Raw genomic sequence first — 21,442 nt, forward strand, 5'->3', positions numbered from 1 at the left:
CCCTGGGGTCTCCTCTGCTCTGCTCCTGGCCCCAGAGAGAATCCTGCAAAGATCCGGCAAATGAAGAGTCCAGCTTCATAAGCTGCCGGGCCCAAGGGCTGGATAGGCAGATTCCTCCTCTCTTTTTCTTCCCCCAAATTTAATCTCACCCAGTTTAATCCAAAGTCTCAGGGACCAAAACAAATAAACAGACATTGAGACAACAGTGACTTGTAAAGAAGATAAACAAGTGTCCTCAATATGTGGCTTTTTAAATAAAAACCAACCAATTAACACACACAGCTGGTATTTGCTTAACCTCCTACGATAGAAATATGAAGTGCAGTGAAGTGAGTGCAGTAGGGCTGAGAGGGCTGGGGTTATAGGGAGGGAGAAGCATGCAGAGGAGGGGTGGAGAGACCGCGCGTGTGCTGTTCCAGGTCAGAGCGTGGAGCAGGGCTGGGGGCAGGGCAGGTGCGCTGTCCGTGCACGTCCAGGCACTGGCTTTGGCTCTTCATCGTCCATACCACGAGACTGGCTGAATGGCACCAACACCCATAAGGAGGAGGCTAGGTAGGGTCTGAAAGGCCAGGGAATGGGGTGGTGCTGGGAACAGTAGTGGCCATGTGTGGGCTGGCCTGGGGGACTGACTGCACACAGCAGGAAGCAGAAGGAAAAGTGACTGGATGGGGATGCTTGTGAGGGGGCTTCTGGCATGCTGCTAATGATCTGCTTCTTGATCTGGGGGCTCACAAAGATGTGCTCAGTTAGTGAAAACTCACTGAACTGCAGGCTTATAATTTGCACATTTTTCTGTATATATGGGACACTTGAGTTAAAAAGTTGTCTACAAAAGTAAACAGAGACCGAACTGCACTTAATTACAAAGTTCCCTGTTTTAAGATTAACGATTTAAAAGCAACGATTAATATAAAATATATCATTGGGATTTCTTAAAGAGTTGATTTTGCTCATTTTTTTCCTCCCAATATATTTCAAATTCTATTTTTTTTTTTAAGTCAAGTGAGCAAGTTAATTTGAGTCCAGGGCACATCCTTTCCCCCATCCAGGCCTCCACAGGTCATTATTTCTAGAGTTTTTTTCTTTACCATTTATATTTATGTGGTTGCCCACTGCTGCCACAGAACAGGAGGAAGGATTTAAAAAAATACAATTTGTTGGGATATTAGATACTGTTTCAAAAGAAAGTTGGGCTGATTTTATCCTGTTAAAGCATGAGTGATAGGACTCAGGAATGATAACATTGAACAGTCACAAGCTCCCGAAGCAGGGTCCTCAGGCGGACATGTCCCACGTCACCTTGTCTTGGCGGTCCAGAGCACAGCCCTCCTGAATGAGCGCCGCGATGACATCCGTGTTCCCCACCACTGTGGCCCGGTGCAAGGCGGTCTGATCCCCCTGCAGAGTGACATGTTGGCAGGAACATCAGTCAGCTCTCCCAGCCCTGCCCTGCACCACTCTGCGCTCTTCTGACACAGGGACATCTCCTGTCCTCAATCGGAGCAGACCGGCCACCATGCCAGGCAGAGCTCTTTTGTTCCCAAACTCAGTAGGAACCTTAGACCGACCACAGAATGACTTCAGAGCTGACATTAGAATGAGGGTCAGGCACCTACCTGCCGCCTCAAGGAATGGCAGTGTTCAGAGATTATGACTGTCACATCTGGAAAGTGGGTCTGAGAGCTAGCCTGTGTGTGCTGTGCAGTTAAACCATCGATCTTTACTCCCTCCTGAGTCCTCTAGTTGCCTGCTCTCTTTCAGAGGAATCACTATCTGGCTAAGTCAGCTAGCAACACTCAACGATTTGATGACAGGTGTGTATTTGTTGATTGACTTATATGGGCTGAGGGTAATGTAGAGATTTATGCCATGTCATCTGAAGACTCCAGGGACTATCACTGCATAAGTCTACGAAGCCTATTCTGATATTTCATGACAGCATCCTCACTGATTTATACTGCATTTTCTTTATGATCAGATGCTGGGGATTGCTGATCTTCTCCTTCTCCATCAGGGCACCAAAGGGAACTTGACTCTTTCCCCTAGCTGCAATTGAAAGTAAGATGGTCAAGAAAAGAGAGAGTTCTGAAGTTTCTAAGAGCACATCTCATCTCTGACATGTACTCAGGAAATCAAGTCGAAACAAATTAAGTCTAGCCTGGGGTCCAAACTGAAATGGGGAGATAGGTGAACAGTGTGGAAAACTTCTGGTAGGAAGGGAGAGGTGCAGGGCAAGGGGGACAGGAGATATGAATCTTGCACAGTTTTGGGAGACACCTGTCATTTCATTGGGCCTCAGTTTCTTTACCTGTAAAGGAGGGGTGGATGCTCCCTAAGTTCTGTCCCTTCCCTTCTTGGGTTCTATGATTTGGTTGGTAAGAGTTCTGCCTAAAAATGTTCTGGTGGAGCACCAGAGGGGCAAAGGACACACCGTGGGGCATCCCTCATCTTTAGCCCAAGAGAGGAAAGAGAATAAAAATAAGTTATTTTTATTCTCTTTTTGTCTTATTATAAGACAAAAAATATGGAGATTTTTTTAAGGGGGATACACTGCTACTTATGAATCGCCTTAATGAAGTACTGATTCTACTTACTAAACACCCTGGAATCTAGAACAAACAACAATGCACGTTAAAATCACTTAATCCAAACAGAAATTCTGGAGATGGATGGTCATAATGGTTGTTCAGCAATGCAAATGTACTTAATGCCACTAAACTGTACAGTTAAAAATGGTTAAAATGGTAAATTTTATGTTATATGCATTTTATCACAATAAAACACTTAATGCTATTTAAAACTCAAATTCACTTTCTTAAAGCTAAAAAACTCCCTTTAAAAGTCCATGAGGGGAAGTGATTTTTATTTTCTTCCTTATACTTTTAAATAGTTTCCTACTTTTTATATTTAATAAATATAAGTTTAGCCACAGGAAAAACTGCTATTTATTAAAAGTCTAAGCTGTAACAATATACCAATAATGGGATTGTCCACGTCTCAGAATCTTTTCTCACTGTTCATGTGTAGAATGTAAGGGATTTCCACAGTGATGGGTCAGCACATCCAGCTCCAGTATTATAACTGATTCACTGCCCACAGCATTTCTATCATGAACCTCCCCATTGGCATCATAAGCCATTATTCCCATTAGACATTAGGTTTAGACTGGGTTTTCTTCTTGTCCACCTTCCCAGAGACCCCTTACTCAAAGAGAACCCTTTCTGCGCGTCTGCAGTCACAAGAGGAACGTGGCCACTGGATGTGGGGTGCAGGAGGCACGTCAAGCCATTACACATTCACCTCAAACATCCTAGGAAGTGTTTCCAGATGACATACACTATGCCCAAACAAGTCATCCTTTGAGAAACTGCCCAAGTCTTAACTTTTAAAAATTTCAATAAGAATTCCCACAATTGCCATTTCCCCCTCAGAATGGTGACAGGTTTTCCCAAAATGGGCCTGAAGTGCAATTTATGACCTGATGTGAAAGATGGCGCTCTGGTCTCGGCAAGAAGGGGAGACTGCAGCTCCTTCTCTAGGGGTAAATACTGATGAGGCTTTAATTCCCACAGACTGCCAGCACTCAGATCAGCACTCCTTGGACTGATGATAACAACCTTGACACAGAACGGAACTTAACCATTCGATCTGTGTTGTGCATATGTGTTGTGCACAAAGCCCGGAACTCATGGGTCATGTCGGTCACTCTTCTGAGTCTTTGCACGAGGGGCCTTGCTGGGTAGAGCACAATCTAGCCTAAGCCATGTTGCAGGTCAAGTGTTTTATCATGTTTCACAAGCTACCCCTAAATCACGAGTTCAAGCAGCTTTGGAGCCAGAACATCACTATTATTTATTACTTGCTCTCGGCATGAATCATCTGTTTTTGCTTCCCTACGGAGGTCTTTTCCTTTGTGAAACTCTAGTTCAACGAAAGAAGCTAAATCTAACTTTTGGTTTAGCCTTTAAAAGTAAATTTCCAGACGGATTAACAAGACTCAAGGAGATCTAACAACTTGGTGAGACTACAGTGAGAACACAGACTGTCCTGAGCCACTGGGACAGGTGTCTCTTGCAGAGACTTTTAGAGGCACTGCCTGTCTCCAGACCACCACTTCCCCTCCATCTTCACTGCCCTCAGAGGCCTCACTCCGAGCCCGGGTCCTGGCCTCATCAGATAAACACTGCTGAGAAGGCCAACATCAGCCTTTCCCCACTGCAAGTGGCTGTCCTTGAGCCGTGCCATTAGCTTTGCAAACACTGAATGGGACAGTTCTGGAGGACTGAGGAAGACAATTTCTCTGGCTTATAAACACCAGCCACTCCAAAGTTACCAAGATGAGAGTCGAAGGCCACTCAAAGAGACATGAAACACATAAGCAAAGGGCCAGCCTGGGCTATCTATCTCAGGGCTACTCTTCCCCAGAACACAACCCAATCGAGCACCCGAGACCCTCAACTGAAACAGGGCCAGTTACCTGGGAATCAACTTTCCTCCTATAAAATGTACCTTGGAAACATTTCCTCTTTTTTTTCTTTTAATATTTTATTTATTTATTTAACAGAGAGAGAGAGCACAAGTAGGCAGAGAGGCAGGCAGAGGGAGAGTGAGAAGCAGGCTCCCCGCTGAGCAGGGAGCCTAACGTGGGGCTCAATCCCAGGACTCTGGGATCATGACCTGAGCTGAAGGCAGACACCCAACCAACTGAGCCACCCAGGTGCCCCGAAACATTTCCTCTTTGAAATAGGACATAGAAAACAACAAAACGTGTCCTCAATACATACTTATTAGCAGACCCCGGCAGCAACTTTGACATAATCCTTATTTCTATATTATCTAAATACATCATGAAATTCTGAAACTTTGAAAAAAGAATGCTGCAAAAGGTATGACACTCTTAACAGCATTCGATAGTTGTTTGTTCAGTAAATACTGACCCTCTACTATACTCTAAGTGGCATCTAATTCTCATTTTATTGATTAAAAAAAAAACAACAACAACGAAGGCTCAGTGCTGTTCAGTGTCTAGCCGAGGATAACCAGCTAATTCGGGGTAGTGTGGTTAGGCCCAAATTCAAACTGTCAAGGCTCTTTGCACTTAACTCCAAGCTGTTTCCACCCCGTGAAATCAATGAACCTCAGTCTGGCAGGCCTTAAAAAAGATCAGCTGCCTCTTGATGGCATCCCCTAGCTGAGTGCTTTAGTACAATGCCATGGCCACTACAGGCACCCAAGAAATATTTGTGGAATGATTAACTACAAAGATGCAAAAGGAAAAACACTGCAGCTGGAAACGCAGAGAGCCAGCCACCTTGCAGTTTGGCACTTTGGTTTGGAACATGCTGACCTGTTTGCAAAGTGCATGAACTGCCAATCTCTCAATTTTTCTGACTTCAGTGTTTCTCACGTATGGAATCTAAGGAGTTTGGAACCTCTGAGGTCTCCATCTTTGTTGCCAAATACTTTTAGTGTTCTCTCCTACATGGTGAGAAAGGGTGGGCACAATGCACGCAGATGCCGAAGCTAAGCTCATGGAAGAAACCCGAGTCCCGCTAAGGCGGAACACGTCCCTCTTCAGGAGGAATCTCTCCCAGGTGGCACAGACAGATATGTTGTAAGGAAGCCCAGAATGGCGCAGGTGTGCAAAGCAAGTTGCTGACCTCTTTTTCTCTCTCTGATCTTCTAGGGTTCTTGCTAGCCTTTCTTCTCTGGTTTTTCTTAGTTTTTTCTTCCTTCGTGGCTTTTATCATGGCCACGGGGTCCTGGACTATTTCTGAGGTGGGGGCTGTGTGGTTGCTCATGGACCAATCAGAGATGGCATCAGAGGTCCAATGTGAGTTGACAGGATTGGCCGGAAGCAAGCGGGAATTTTCTCTTGGAGTTGCATATTCTAAAGAACTGGTTTCCACAGGCTGAAATTCATAATAATCCCATTCCAGGCCACTGGAGGTCATTCTTCAACTAATTCTCAGTCCTTACCATGACATAAGGTATGTATCTGTAGAATATGAAGTTAGGAGTAAATTCTTCACAACATTAACATTCTCTATTTCTACCCATCATCCAAGACAGGTAACTTCTGAACTGATTTTTTTCCAATAATTAACGTCCCAGCTTCTTTAAAAAAAAAACACCCATAGTTTTCTTCTTTGAATTCCTGCATAAATTTCAAAGCTGATCACCAACAGGCACAAGAAATATGTAGAAGAGAGACATGAACAATATTCTGGCAAATGCATTGCTTCAGAACTAGTGAAGATCAATTCTACCTTCTCCTTTCTCAACCATTTTTACACTGTTTTGTTGCTGTGTTTTTGTTTTGTTTTTGTCTTGATTTAAGCTATCAGGGAGAAGCAATGTACACACTGTCTGATTAGGGCAGGGAAAAGATGCAAGAAAATACATTATTCCAATAAATGAAATGAAGGTGTTCCTGTCTGAAAGTAGCGCTGAATTTCCTTCGGCTGACATGTCTCCCCTTGGCTACCTTGTGAAAACTCCTATTTTACTTCTTACCTTGCCTGATATAAACTTCTAGGAAGTTAGCATGGCTTTTGCTGTATGAGAACACAGTGATTCTCGGAGCTCAAAACCAGAGGCAGGAGTTGGGTAGGAATGCGTTAACATGCCTGGCATGGTAGCCTTGCCAGAATGGCCAGTGAGGACTCTAATTAGGCAAAGAGAAGACCAGATGCATCCCAACATGTCTGTACGAGAAACTCAATGCTCTGCCTTTTCTGTGGTCAGAATCTCTTCTCTCTCTCCTTGTATGTTCATTCCTGTCGTCTAAGGAGATGATATATAATCAGGAATGTTATGATAGTTTAGAGTGTGGGGAAAAAAATATGACCAAAAGTAGAAATCAATAGCTAAAAGCTAAACCAGCATCTTTTGAAAGTAACATTTTTGATGACCCAACACGTTCCAAATATAACCAGAGATTTATGAATGATACTGGACAGCCTTCTGCCTGTACATAAAGCAATGACATTTAGCTATTTCTTTACAAATGCTGTCCATCTCACTTGTGTGTCTGCCAAGTTTTAGAACATTACACAGACGACTAAAGAAAATTAGAAGCACTTTGGTAACCTATACCCTAGCACACCTGAGGGTCTGAAATTTGATTAACACTCTGTAACCACAGTTATTCAAGGAGAGTCAGGAAGAGATTATGGTTAAGTGCAAATTCTACAAGATTTTGTGTTCCTCACAAAATTTCTTATTTCTTAGAGTCCTACCACACAAATTAGAGTTGAAATTAGAAACAGTTTCTGAAAATAGCTTCCAATCCCATTATCATAGGACTTTTTCCTAATAACTAATTGGAGGACCATTTACATAATCTTATCTATATCCTCCTCTTAGAGAATTTATTTCCCCAAAGACCCAAGACAACCCTGTGCGCTACATGACATCATCCCAGCCACTGTTGATTGACTCAGAAATGGATACTTGACTCCAAAGAAGGAGCCAATCAGAGTCTTTCTCTAGATAATCTGAATGAAGAGACTCAGAGACTGAGTCTTAATAAAGGCATAGCACCAGAGGGAATTCTTTCAAGACTTCCTTTTTCTTGGATTCTATGGTATCAGTTTTTTCTTTTGGACAGGTCCTCTTTAACTAAATGTACACTAAGAGAAATCAAGGTGAGAAGAGGAAAAAATTAAGTTTTTCAGCCCTATTTTTTGTCTAATGGTACGCTTGGTCAATGACAGATTTCCAACAGGCCTTGCCCACACTTGGGTGTATGTGTATGTCATGTGCTCCTTCACACTGAGACAGGACATAGGCAAAATACCCTTTGAGGCTCTACACTTGGATGATACTAGATAGGACATGAACCATGATGGGAAAACCACCCCACCCTTGCAAACTCTAGCTTGGTACCTAGAATGGATCCCAGGTCTTCAAGAGGAAGTTCTTCCCACCATGGGGACCAAGATGAAGCTAAAAAGTGCTGGGAGTGCATCTTCTACCTTCCCACATTACAGCAGGCTATACACTATACTCTGGATTTCTAGGCAGACAAGCTCCCCTAACAACCCATTCCAATAGAATGTGGCTTCTACTCACATCATCCTGGACATCAAGGTCACAGCCAGCCTTCAGCAAGATCTGGACCACAGAAAGATGACCCTTATTGGCAGCAAGATGAAGGGGGGTCCGGCCATGCTGTTAATGCAAAGCAAACACTTATTTCAGAATAGGACATCAAAACCACTGCTCTGGGGGCGCCTGGGTGGCTGTCAGTTGAGCTCCTGACTCTTGGTGTCAGCTCAGATCATGATCTCAGGGTCATGGGATTGGGCCCACGTCAGGCTCTGTGCTCAGCATCGAGTCTGTTTGAGATTCTCTCCCTTTCCCTCTGCCCCTTCCCTGCTCATGCACACACACACTCTCTCTCTAAACAAATAAATAAATAAATCTTAAAAAAAAATAAATCTTTAAATAAATAAATCTTTAAAAAAAATAACCACTGCTCTGGAGGGGGTGGGGGCCTAGAGCAAGGTTTACATAGTGGAAGCCCCCTTCCCCTTCAGTTAGGCAGGAGATTCTTATATATTTACTCAGAATTCAAGTTTGTCTCAGTTAACCTTTGTTATTGGCATTGTGATAAATGAATAAAATATGCTAAAAATGTGAAGATTTCCTTCAGTGCATAATTTCTACTCCCCACTCCACAAACAAGTAGGAATATGAGGGGTTTCATGTTTTCTCTTATTTTCCCCCTGGTGCTAATACTCAAGCATGATGGAATGGTCACAATGAATTGGGATAGGGCAAAAGATAGGAGAACAGTAAGAGGTCAAGCTAATCAGCTCAGAAAAATCTGGTTAGTAATTATTAAAAATTGAAACTACTGGTCAAACAGCTTTGAATAGGTTCTCCCTTTTTTACTTACTTATTTTTTATTTATTTATTTTGGTTCTCCCTTTTTTAAAACAAATTTTAAAATTACAACATATTTCAGCCATTCAAAAATATGAATAATATTTTAAATGTACATACCCACCAATCACTTTAAAACACCATAGATGTTCCTTGTGAACCCCTCCCAGATTTCATTTCCCTCCAGCTCCAGAGATAACCATTCTTAAATTTGGTATTCTTCATTCTTTTGCCATTAATTATACTTTACTATCCATTTATTGCTATAAATAATAACTAAACATTGTTTTGCTTACTTTAGAGCCTTACATAAATAGTATTAAACTTTTTATCACTTGGCAATTTTTTTGTCCAATGTTATATTTTTTATAAATTTTTTTTCATATTGTCACATGTAGTTTCGGTTCATGTATTCATTATTCACACATTCTCTACTGATGGGCATCCAGGTTCTTTTCAGTGGTTTGCAGAACACATTTGTTGCACATGTCCCTGTGCATCTGAGGGGGACTTCGTAGCCCTATTGTTGGATCACAGCCCTATTGACCATCCTTCAACAGCCCTAACTAATACACAGCCTCCTGAGGTTATGACACGGGAGTAACACCCAGAATTACTCTCTTCGGTATAAATCAACTATCCAGAGAACTGACCTTGCCAAACTCCAAATTCCTCAAATTCTAAAGGAGACATTATGTTCCCTTTGCTTTCTCACTCAAGTTCACTGTGAAGAAATGTTCTCCCTCCTGCTTCAAAAATCATTTAGCCATGGCTCCCACCCATGTTGAAACACACCCTCTGCATCTCATATGGGTCTCTTATTAAGGGGATAATAGTCTCTTACGTCCTTCTAGCACCTCAATAAAACTTTCCAAAGAGCTTTATTGATATTCTAGCAGGATACACCCATTTATGATCTCCATAAAGTGTCAGTTTGCCATGGGTACCTAGCCTTGGAGGAAAACAGAGATAGCAGACAATAAAGGATCTTAATTTCTACCCATGAAATGCAATCAAAGCACTAGAATGATTCCGTAAAGAAAGAGGTCAGAGCTCACTTTAAAATTAGAATTCTTAATTAAGAAAAAAGTTACTCCCAAGAAAGTGGGCTATAAAAAGTCTTCCTAAAAAGGTAATGTCTAAGAGAAGATGGAGTGACCTTCCTTGGCTAGCAATTGTCTCAGTGCACACTGCTTAACCTTCATTCTTTCAGTGAAAGGTCCACAGCCGATCAGATGGAGCCAACTAAGCGGGTTCCGCTCCCTGGGCCTGGTCCCAGGCTCCATCTGTCATCACGTGTCCTTGTTGAGGACATCAGATAATCACCTTCACCAAGGTTCTAAGGCATTATAAAACACGGAAGTTCGTCATGTTTGTGAGGAGACAGATGCGTGTGCTTTTAGGAAGGCTGACAGGATGGTGGGACCCAAGTGCTTCTGAGCAACTGGAAAATATAAACCCTGATGGGGAGAAGTCACTGGAGAGAGCCTGGAAGGAGGACAAAGGACAAGGAGTCTCCAGGTGTCAGGTCAGGGGAGCCCGAGGAACATCCTCCTCAGCAACCAGATATGCCTGGTTGGACGTGGACGCCCAAGGAGGCAAAAGGGTTTGCCCAAATGAACACAAATAATCAGAAGGCAGAAGGAAATGCTGCTGCGGTTCAAACGAGGTCACACCCGGGAGGGCGCTTTAGAATCTATAAATTACTGACAAGATGGGCCTGGACTAGAGGCACCTTCCCAATCCAAAGTCAGCAGAAAATCCCCTCTGTGGCGAAAGGGCAGGCTGGAGGCACTGGCTCCTGACAAGCCCAGTTCAAATCCTGGCTCTGACTAATAACAACGGTGTGACTTTGTGCACAACTCTCTCCTAAGCCCATTTTCTCACCTATAAAAGAGGAATAGCCGCCACTATCCACCCCATAAAAACTTGAAATAAGATAAATGAGGTAATATCCACCATCTAAGATGGGTTTTCCTTCCCTCCAGCTGTCCTCAGCCCTCACCCCTGAAGATACCCCAACTGTTCCCTCTCTTCTTTGACACCCCTGCTCCTTTGCCTTAGCACAGACCAGTGGGATATTTTCAATGGCAAACAGACCTGGGTGAAGGGTTGGAAATCAGATCACTTGGATAGCCAAATGGGCTCCAGCTGAAGGGTCAAGGTTCCTACTGGCCAGCCCTTTTTTTTTTAAGGGGGGGTGGGCAGAGGGAGAAAGAGAATCTTAAGCACGCTCCATACTCAGCTCCACACTCAGCACAGAGCCTGACATAGAGCTCGATCTCATGACCCTGAGTTCATGACCTGAGCTGAAATCAAGAGTTGGACACATAACTGACTGAGTCACCCAGGCGCCCCTCCTGCCAGTCAGTTTTGATCCACTTGTCCACTTCCATTTTGAAATATAGCCCATGGTTTCCAGTTTCTGCATCTCTGCTGGATGGCATTCTTCCAGGGAATGCCCTTCTCCAAACTATGCCTTCTCTGATTCCCCAAGAAGCATTCCCTGGCTTATCTTCTCCGTTCCCACAGCACCTGAGCTTCCTCTTAGGAAACCACCACATTCTGTTTTGAGTGTCACCCTGGGCCCTGGCTTTTCCTTCCAACTGGGCCATAATCCGCCTGAGGGCAGGACTGTGCCTTCCACGAATGATGAAGCCAAGTTGACTCTGGGGTGGAATGGGGCTATGTCAAAGAGGTGCCAGTGTTCCTCAACCATAGGCGGACTGAGGCTACCAGGGACACAGGAGCAAATTCCAATTCCAGGCTTGACCTCAGAGAAATGGAGAGTCTAGGGGTCGCTGCAGACTCCAGATTTTGGGATGTCCCAGCCCCTCGGAGGAAGTGTATACATCTAGGAGCTGCATAAGTATTGAAGCAGGTGCAACAGTGACATGGAGAAGGCTGCAATCCCTAAGTGTGAGGGGGCAAATAATAACTGACCCTAAGAGGAGTCTCTGAATGACTTAAGACTCCAGAGTGCAACTGCTCTCATCTTCCTGCCTGTAGGACTGGCCAATGAAAGAAATGGGAAAAGGAGAAAAGACTGTGAACTATGAATGATAAGAGGAAGAAATTTTTGAAGCATCCGTTTGTCCTGGGACCTCCCCCAGTTCAATGACTAGTTCAAGTTAACTCAACTCAACCCGGGCTCTGGAGGGCTCAGGAGACCACTAATAAGGACAAGAGGAAGAAACAGCCGCAGCTAACATTTATGGGATACTTACTATGTGATATCTTAAGAATTTTACATGTATTAGCCCATTCAATCCTCCCCACAACCCTATGACGTAGGCACTATTTTTAAGATGAGGAATTTCCATTTTACAGATGAAAAAACTGAGGCATGGAGGGACCCTGTCACTTTTTCTGTGTCATAAAGCAGGTAATTTGAGCCTGGATTCACCCCTAAGCCAACTGATTCTGGCCCCCACGTTCTGACCCACCATTCTACCTGCTGCCCCCTTTCTGGCGGTGGTGGGGGGCTCTCTCCTGGCAGAGGCGTTTCATCTCTCACTGTTAGGAAGCTCCCAAGACTCCCAGATGATGACCTATGGAAATGACCTGGTTTCCTTAGAATCTCAAGGACAAGGACAGAGGTTTTCTATCCTCACCATACATCGAATCCCTTGGGCAGGTTGGTCTGTTTGTCCGTCCACCTATATTGACGCTTGAGCCCCTTCACCAGAGTTTCTGACTCCACTCTCTGTTGTGGGGCCCAGGCATCTGTGGTTATACACCCTCCCTGAGTGATTCTAATGAGTGACCCAGGCTGAGAACTACAGGACGAGATAAAGAGGGGCCAGGATAATCCTCTCCAGGGAAGCTATAGGCCCTCAGGTGGAACCTGCCAGGTCGGGCCTGTCCAAGCAGGAGTCATTCCTCTAGCTACATTCTTCGTGATGCTCTCAACCCCACCTGTCAGGATAAAACACTAAAACACTGCACCACCACAGCCCAGAGTTCCTGCTTCTTAAAAGAGTATGTGAGCAATATAATGACATTACTAAAAATCTGGAAAATAAAAAATCTGTAATTCTACCACCCAACAAAACTATTTTCATTTATTTTATTTATGAGAGAGAGAGAGAGCTCTCAAGCGGGGAGGGGAGGGGAGGGGCAGCGGGAGAGAGAGGAAGAGGGAAAGAATCCCAAGCATGCTCCACACTGAGCAGGGAGCCCAACGAAGGGTGCAGTCTCATGAGCCTGAGATCATGACCTGAGCCAAAACCAAGAGTTGGATGCTTAACTGACTGAGCCACCCAGGTGCCCCACAACTATTATCATTTTTATCCAGTCTTTTTCAGTGCATCTTTTCTACTGATGCTTTTGCATAGTTATATCAATAGGTCACATATAACTATCTTGCTTTTTATATATTATACCTTAAACGAGTGGTTCTCAAACTTTATTAGGCAGCAGAATCTCTTGGATGGCTTATTAAAAGACAGATATCTGGGCCTCCCTTCCAGAGTTTCTGGTTCAGTAGGTCTGGGGTGGAGACTAAGAATTTGCATTTCTAACAAGTTCCCAGGAGGGGCAGATGCTGCTAGTAGGGGATGACATTTTGAGAGCCACTGATGTAAACCACTGGTTTTCAAGCTGTTTGCACATTAGAATTACTTGAAATCTTAAAATAAAAACAAACCTAAAATTTACCCCCAAAGGACTGTGTTTTTTTAAGTTCTAGGTGATTCTAATGTGTAGCCAGAGGTTATAAACCCCTGCCTTGGACGCTTTAAATGTGTCAGTTGCTCCGATCTGCCCTGGTATCAGAAGAGGCCAGCTGAGACCAGTAGGAATGAGAAGTCACAGGACCCTGCAGGGAACGCACATTTTCCTTGATCTAACCAGGGTGAGACAGGGACTCAGCGCCCGTCCACTTCCGGGGAACTAAAGAGCAAAGGGCCTTGAGATGTTGCCAGGCAATACCCACAAAAAAGGGCCCCAGTGTCAACGACTCTGGGGCTCTGCTCTAGGGTGCTACTTTGTTCTGGCAGGTCAGCCCCGTGGGTCCCAACTTCCAGCAGAACTGCTGCATGGGGACACCGGAGAGAGTCCTGTTCCGGCAAGCGACCTGTAAATTACACTCACAGGTGACCATGAAGGGCTGGCAGAATGAAGCTGCTCAGTTCTGAAGAGGCCAACTCCCAGCTGGAGGGGCTGGGCTCTGTCAGGGAGCATTCCAGGAGGATTCCTGTTCAGATAAAGATCTCCTACCAAAGGGGATGACTCCGAGACCAGCCAAAGGTAATGAGCTTAAAATACACCTTGAAAGGAAGTGGAGGTGTTTTGTTCCCAGCAGGTGCTTAACCCTTCTCCCAGGCAGACAATCCCACGCAGAGGGGAGTGTTTATTGGAGAGACCCCCTAAGGAAGGGCTGAGCCCCAGGGAGGGGGACCAGGGACCATTTGAGAACCACAAGGGATAGAAGCCTGGAAAGACTCCTTTTCTACAGACTCCATGGGGCCATGACTCTGGTCACTCATTACCCTAGCCAGGATCCAGAGGTTGGGTCCTGGCTCTTTGATCGTGCTTAGGTATCCTGGATCTTCCATAGTAAAGAGAGCAGGCTTTTCAGACTGACAATACGTGCCCCATGAATGATGAGCCCTGACCCTCCGTCAACTGCTCGGTCTAACAGAGCAGGCCTGGATGAGTGAGATGAGTGAGAAGGCAATATATACAAATATCGAATCATTACATTGTTTACCTGTAACTAATATAATGTTATATGTCAATTGTATCTCAACAAAAAAAGTGAGAAGAAAGGGTGCTGTGCTTACCCATTCTATGACCAAAGTCATACAGAGACCTGCGGCATAACCCAAAGTAATAAAAAGGCTAGAAACTCTGAAGAGAGGAGAGGCAAGGTTGAAAGAACCAGGACTCAGTAGCTCAAAGAAATACAACAATTAAACTGTCTTAACTGGAGGTAGTTACAAGGTGGGCAGTTGCACAGATGTTACCCACTTGAAGGGAAACAGTTTACGGGGAAAAATTTAGGTTAGATTAATGTAATAACTTCAAAATGGCAGTGCTTCCTTTCTTCCCGAGATCATGAAATAGATCAGGGTCATGCAATCTTTACTGAGGCAAGAAAACGGCTGTCTATGTTATCTGTGGTATTAAACAAAGAAGCAAGGAAAGAGAGAAGTAGGAGGCAAGAAAGATGTAATGCTGGGAAAATAAGAGTGATATATTTTAGGAACAACAGAATGTTCAGATTGATAAGGGTCTTTGAGAGTTTAATCTGGATGAGTATAGTATGGCTAACAGAGGTTTTATGACTTTGCAAGACGACAAATCTAATTTCTGGCAGAACTACACAGAGTAGAATTCTGGCCACTTGGACCCTCATTTAGATTTTAAATTGTAGAAAACCCCCACCAGGGGCGCCTGGGTGGCTCAGTCAGTTAAGCATCTGCCTTCAGCTCAGGTCATGATCTTGTGGCCCTGGGATCGAGCCCCGTGTCAGGCTCCCTGATCAGCTGGGAGCCTGCTTCTGCCTCTGACTCTTGCTCGTGCTCTCTCGTTGGCTCTTTCTCAAAGAAATAAATAGAATGTCAAAAAAAAGAAAACACCCACCATCTTTCTTAGATGCCCCCAGAATCCTCTTCTCAGACACTGTATTCCCCAAATCTCAACTGGATGGAATAGTATAGATTTGGGTTGAAAAATTCAGTCCTTCTTATGATTCAAGGAAAACAAAGTTATGAAGGCCTTCAGAAGAAAATGGGCAAAGAAAAAGTGCCACGGATCAGAGGAGACTGAGACAATAAAACTTTATTTTTTTTATTTTTTTTTTAAATATTTCATTTATTTATTTGAGAGAGAGAGAGAATGAGAGACAGAGAGCACGAGAGGGAAGAAGGTCAGAGGGAGAAGCAGACTCCCTGCCGAGCAGGGAGCCCGATGCGGGACTCGATCCCCGGACTCCAGGATCATGACCTGAGCCGAAGGCAGTCGCTTAACCGACTGAGCCACCCAGGCGCCCGACAATAAAACTTTATTTAAAAAAAAAAAAGCTGATAGTTTAAAAAGCCTTCAGAGGGGTACCTGGGTGGCTTAGTTGCTTAACTGTCCGACTCTTGATTTTGGCTCAGGTTATGATCTCAGGGTAGTGAGACTGAGCCCCACACCCAGCGTGGAGCCTGCTAAAGACTCTCTCTCTGCCTCTGCCCTTCTCCCACTCTAAAATAAATAAATAAATAGCCCTCAGAGCTTTCTTTCCTTGTTGGAAAAGTATTTTGTCTACCTATCTACTTGGATGAGTAACTTATCACATCCTAATGAGACTGCAGGTGACAAAAAGCAGTGAGAGACTAAATTCGTTGGATGACAAAAATCAGGATCCAGGAAAATCTCAGATTGGAAGAACAGGCTGATTTTCACAAGACAAAATGTAATGGTGGCAGATATAAAATTCCTGTGCTGAGGATCAACAGTCCAATCACACAAGGGCAGGGGTACAGGAATTGTCCCGTAAAATAATCCTCCCTTTTCAAATGATCGATTTCCTATGCCAAAAAGCTTCATAATCCTTCTCTAAGTCATACTTCAGGGATGGCCTGATAATCATAAATAATTTGGCTAGATGATTTGAAATGTATATTGTTAGGAATCAAGTATTCAAATATAATGACTTAAGAAGACAGTTCCTTTAAAGGTGATCCAATAACTGCCAGGTTTGGCTTGCTTCTAGAAAAGTCCACCAGCAAGAAGAACCAAAATATTTCAAGCAACTTAATTGGCTGTTAAGAATTCCATCAGTTCCTGTACTATATCTGTCCCTAAGTGATAAAGCATCACTTAAGGGCACCCATATTCCTCCATAGGTAGCTGCTTAGACAACATTTTCAATCAGTTGATGCACTGAGAGAGTAAAACATGGTGGTTCAATGCATGATGAGCTATGGTCAAGAGATAAGAACTGTCCTCTCATATCTTCTGTTTTTTACTAAAAATCACTGCCTTTTCAGCAACTAGTAATATAGTCATTTGGTTTTCTCCTTTAATTGTTGGTATATCGAATTATGGAATCATCCATGCATTCCTGGATCAAACTCCATGTGATCACACAGTATTATTCTTTTGATCAATGCTATATCCTTCTAAGTAATGTTATTAAGAATTTTTATATCTATATTCATAAGTGAGTGTGATCTATACTTCTTGTACTATATCTTTCTCTCTCATTCATATTTACCTGGTTTTTGTATTCAGGTTGTGCTGGTTTCATAAACTAAATCTACCTTTCATTTTGTTCTATGCTTTACAATAGTTTAAATAACAATGGAACTAATTTTTTGCTGTTGTTAAAATATGGAACAGGGCTAACCATTTGGCCCTAGTACTTTTTTAAAGTTACATCTTTAATCATGTTTCTAATCGCTTCTATGGTAATTAGACTATTTAAGTTTTCTGCTTCTTCTTGGGTCAATTTGTTGATTTTTTTTTTCCAATACTGATGTACTTTTTATTAAACATCTAATATATAATAATATACTATTATATTCAAACTCCTTCCCGCTTATAACCTGCTTTATCCCATTGGGTTCCTTTGCTCTCTAGACTAGAGCAGTAGTCTCAAACTTTAGCAGGCATCAGAATCATCACAGGGGGCCCACCCCCAGTTTCTGACTCTGTAGGTCTGGGGTGGGGCCTGAGAATTTGCATTTCTAACTAGTTCCTGGTAACGCTGATGCTGCGGGTCAGGGCACCACATTTTGAGAACCACAATTCTAGAGCAGTGTTTTTGCTTTTTTTTTTTTTTATGTTATGTTAGTCACCACACATCCCATCATTAGTTTTTGATGTAGTACTCCATGATTCCCTTGTTGCTCATTTTTTTTATTGTGGTAAACTATACATAGCATAAAATTTACCATTTTAACCATTTTTAGGTGTACAATTCAGTGGCATTACATATAGTCACAATGTTGTAAAACCATCACCACTACCAAAGTCCAAGTTTTGGGGGCACCTGGGTGGCTCAGTCAGTTAGGCATTTGGCTCTTGATCTCAGCTCAGGTCTTGATCTCAGGGTCACGAGTTCAAGCTCTGTGTTGGGCTCCACACTGGGCATGGAGCTTACTTAAAAATTATTTTACAAATTAACAAATTAAAATAAATACATAAATTCCAAATGTTTTCATTATTCCAACAAACTGTATCCATTAAACAGTAATTCTCCATCCCCTGCTAACCTCTATTCTATTTTCTGTCTCTATGAATTTATCTATTCTAAGCACTTCATACAGGTGGAATCATACAAAACGTGTCCTTTTGTATCTGGCTTATTTCACTTAGCATGTCTTCAAGATTCATCCATGTTGTAGCATGTATCAGAATTTCATTCCTTTTTAAGGCTGAGTAATATTCCATTTCATGAATACACATTTTGTTTATCCTTTTAATCTTGTTGATGGACATGTGGGTTGTTTCCACTTTTGCTACTGTGAATAATGCTGTATGAACATGGGTGTACAAACAACTCTTCAAGGCCCTGCTTTCACTTCTTTTGGGTGTATATCTAGAAGTGGAATTGTCAAATTATATGTTAATCACGTGTTTAAATTTTGAGGAACCACCATACCATTTTCCAGAGTAGCTGCACCATTTTACATTCCCACCAGCAATGCATAAGTGTTCTAATTTCTCCATGTTCTTAAACCACTTATTTTCTCTTTGCTTTGTTTGATAATAGCAATTCTAATGAGTGTGAAGCATCACATTATGATTTTGATGGACATTTCCCTAATGACATTTCCCTATTAAACATCTTATCAAGTGCTTATTGACCATTTATACATCTTCTTTGGAGAAACATCTATTCAAATGCTTTGCTTATTTTAAAAATCGAGCTGTCGGGGCACCTGTTAAGCGTCTGCCTTTGGCTCAGGTCGTGATGCCAGAGTCCTGGGATCGAGCCCCGCATCGGGCTCCCTGCTGAGTGGGAAGCCTGCTTCTCCCTCTCCCACTCCCCCTGCTTGTGTTCCCTCTCTCATGTGTCTCTCTCTGTCAAATAAACAAATAAAAATCTTAAAAAAAAATCGAGCTGTATTCACAGTCAACGAGATACGTGATATCAATAAGAGAAAGAATAAAAACTATATGATCATTTAATAGATGCAGAAAAAGCATTTGACAAAGTACAACATCCATTCATGATAAAAAAAAACCCTCAACAAAGTAGACTTAGAGGGAACAAACCATAACATAATAAAGGCCATACATGGCAAACTCATACCTAACATCATACTCAATGGCGAAAGACTGAGAGCTTCTCCCCTAAGATCAGGAACAACACAAGGATGTCCACTCTTGCCACTTTTATTCAGCATAATACTGAAACTCCTAGCCGCAGCAATCACACAAGAAAATATTTAACATCTTTTCATTTGCTTATTTGCCAGCTGTATATTCTATTCGGAAATGTCTCTTCATGTCTTTTGCCCATTTTCTAATAGGATTGTTCATTATTTTACTGTTGAATTTTAAGTTTTTTATACATTCTAAATACGAGTCCTTTGTCAAACATGTGGTTTGCAAATATTTTCTCCCAGATTGTTGGTTGCCTTTTCATCTTAACAGAGCTGTTCACACAGTAAAATTTTTTAAATTTAATGATTTATCAAGTTTTATCAAGTTTTCCTTTCATGTATCATGTTTTAGGTGTGAAACCTAAGAACTTTTTGCCTGACCCTAGATCCTGAAAATTTTCTCTTCTGAAATTTTTCTAAAACTTTTATTATTTTATATTTAAGGTTAATGTCTGCATATGGTATTCTAAAACTATGGACGTCCAGTTGCTCCAACCTCATTTGTGGAGCGTTCCTCTACCGAACTGCTTTTGTGCCTTTGTGAAAAATCAGTTGAACATATTTGTGTGCATCTATTTTCCGGTTCTTAATTGTGTTCTATTGATCTCTGTGTCTATCCTTCCACCAATACCACATTCCTCAATTACCGTAGCTACATTTTGAGCCTTAATATCAAGTAGAGTAATTCCTCCCAATATACTTTTTTTAGGTATTCTGGAGTCTATGCCTCTCCACATACATTTTAGAATCTGCCTGTCTATATGTGCAAAAAAAAAAAAAACTTTGAGGAATTTTTTTTAAAGATTTTTATTTATTTATTTGACAGAGAAACAGCGAGAGAGGGAACACAAGCAGGGGGAGTGGGAGAGGGAGAAGCAGGCTTCCCACTGAGCGGGGAGCCCGATGCGGGGCTCAATCCCAGGACCCCTGGATCATGTCCTGAGCCGAAGGCATACACTTAATGACTGAGCAACCCAGGCACCCTTGGAATTTTAATAGAAACTACATTCAACCTATAGATAAATATGGAGAGAATTGTTATCTTTACTATGTTGAGTCTTCTAACTGTGAACCTGGTATGCATCTCTAATTAGGTCTCCTTTGATTCCTTTCACCAGCCTTTTACAATTTTTCAGATCCTGTACTCATTTTGTTAAAAATATACTTAATTCCCTTTAAAGTGACTATAAAGGGCATTGTGTTTTTAATTTCCATTTCCACATGTTCAGTTAGTATATAGCAATGCAATTGATTTTTGTGTGTTGATCTTCTATCCTGCAAGTTTGCTAAACTCTCTTACTAGTTTTAGTTTTTTGTTGATTCCTTAGTATTTTCCATGTAGACAATCATGTCATCTGCATACAAAGACAGTGCTATTTCTTCTTTTCTAATCTGTATGTTTTCTTTTCTTCTTGCATTATTGCAGTGGCTGGAATTTACACACTATATTGAACATGAGTGGTAAGAGCAGACATCCTTGCCTTGTTCCTTATCTTAGAGGGGAGTTCAGTGCTCCACTATTAAGTATGATGTGAGCTGTAGGTTTTATATTGATGCTCTTTATCATGTTGAGAATGTTCTCCTAATTCCTATTTTGCTACGTGTTTTCTTTTATTTTGTTTTTACAAAATATGGGTGCTGGATTTTGTCAAAAGCCTTTTCTGCATCTGTTGATATGATTACATAATTTTTCTTGTTTAGCTTATTGTTATGGACTAAATGTTTGTGTCCCCCAAAATTTATATGTTGAAGTTCTAACTCCCATTGTGATAGTATTTGGAGACATGGTCTCTGGGAAGCAAAGAGGCTAAGATGAGATGGTGAGTATGGTGACCTCAAGATTGGAATTGTCTTTATAAGAAGAGGAAGAAAGAGGCACATGGGTGGCTCAGTCAATTCAGTGTCCAACTCTGATTTCAGGTCAGGTCATGATCTCAGTGTTGTGAGATCGAGCCCCACATCAGGGACCGCTCTGGGTGTGGAGACTACTTAAGATTCTCTCTCTCCCTCTCCTTCTGCCCCTCCCCCTGACCCCCCAACCCTGCTTGTGTGCACTCTCCCCCTTAAAACAAAATAAAACAAAACAACAAAGAGGATGAGAGACCAGAGCTCTCTCTGTCATGTGGGAACACAGTGAGGTGACAGTCCACAAGCCAGAAAAAGGATTCTGACCAGGAACTGAATCTGCCCATACTTTGATCTTGGACTTGCCGGCTTCCGGAATT

The 21,442-nt window shown here is 42.4% G+C and overlaps 1 protein-coding gene across 15 annotated transcripts in view; it reads right to left on the minus strand.

The window, feature by feature from the left end:
• ANKRD6 (ankyrin repeat domain 6) overlaps positions 1-21,442 on the minus strand; it is a 183,292-nt gene that overhangs the window by 30,052 nt on the left and 131,798 nt on the right. For 9 of the 15 annotated variants that reach the window (XM_027601238.1, XM_027601244.1, XM_027601236.1 and 6 more), the window contains exons 2-4: positions 8,077-8,175; positions 5,661-5,998; positions 1,300-1,398 (exon numbers count right to left, since the gene is read on the minus strand). In XM_027601238.1, the coding sequence (XP_027457039.1) occupies positions 1,300-1,398; positions 5,661-5,954 (393 nt within the window). In that variant the 5' untranslated portion in view covers positions 5,955-5,998; positions 8,077-8,175. The remainder of the gene's footprint in view (positions 1-1,299; positions 1,399-5,660; positions 5,999-8,076; positions 8,176-21,442) is intronic. The other 6 variants (XM_027601240.1, XM_027601232.1, XM_027601234.1 and 3 more) reach the window with 2 other exon arrangements.

Source organism: Zalophus californianus, chromosome 7 (assembly GCF_009762305.2).
Source record: "Zalophus californianus isolate mZalCal1 chromosome 7, mZalCal1.pri.v2, whole genome shotgun sequence".
Lineage (NCBI taxonomy): Eukaryota > Metazoa > Chordata > Mammalia > Carnivora > Otariidae > Zalophus > Zalophus californianus.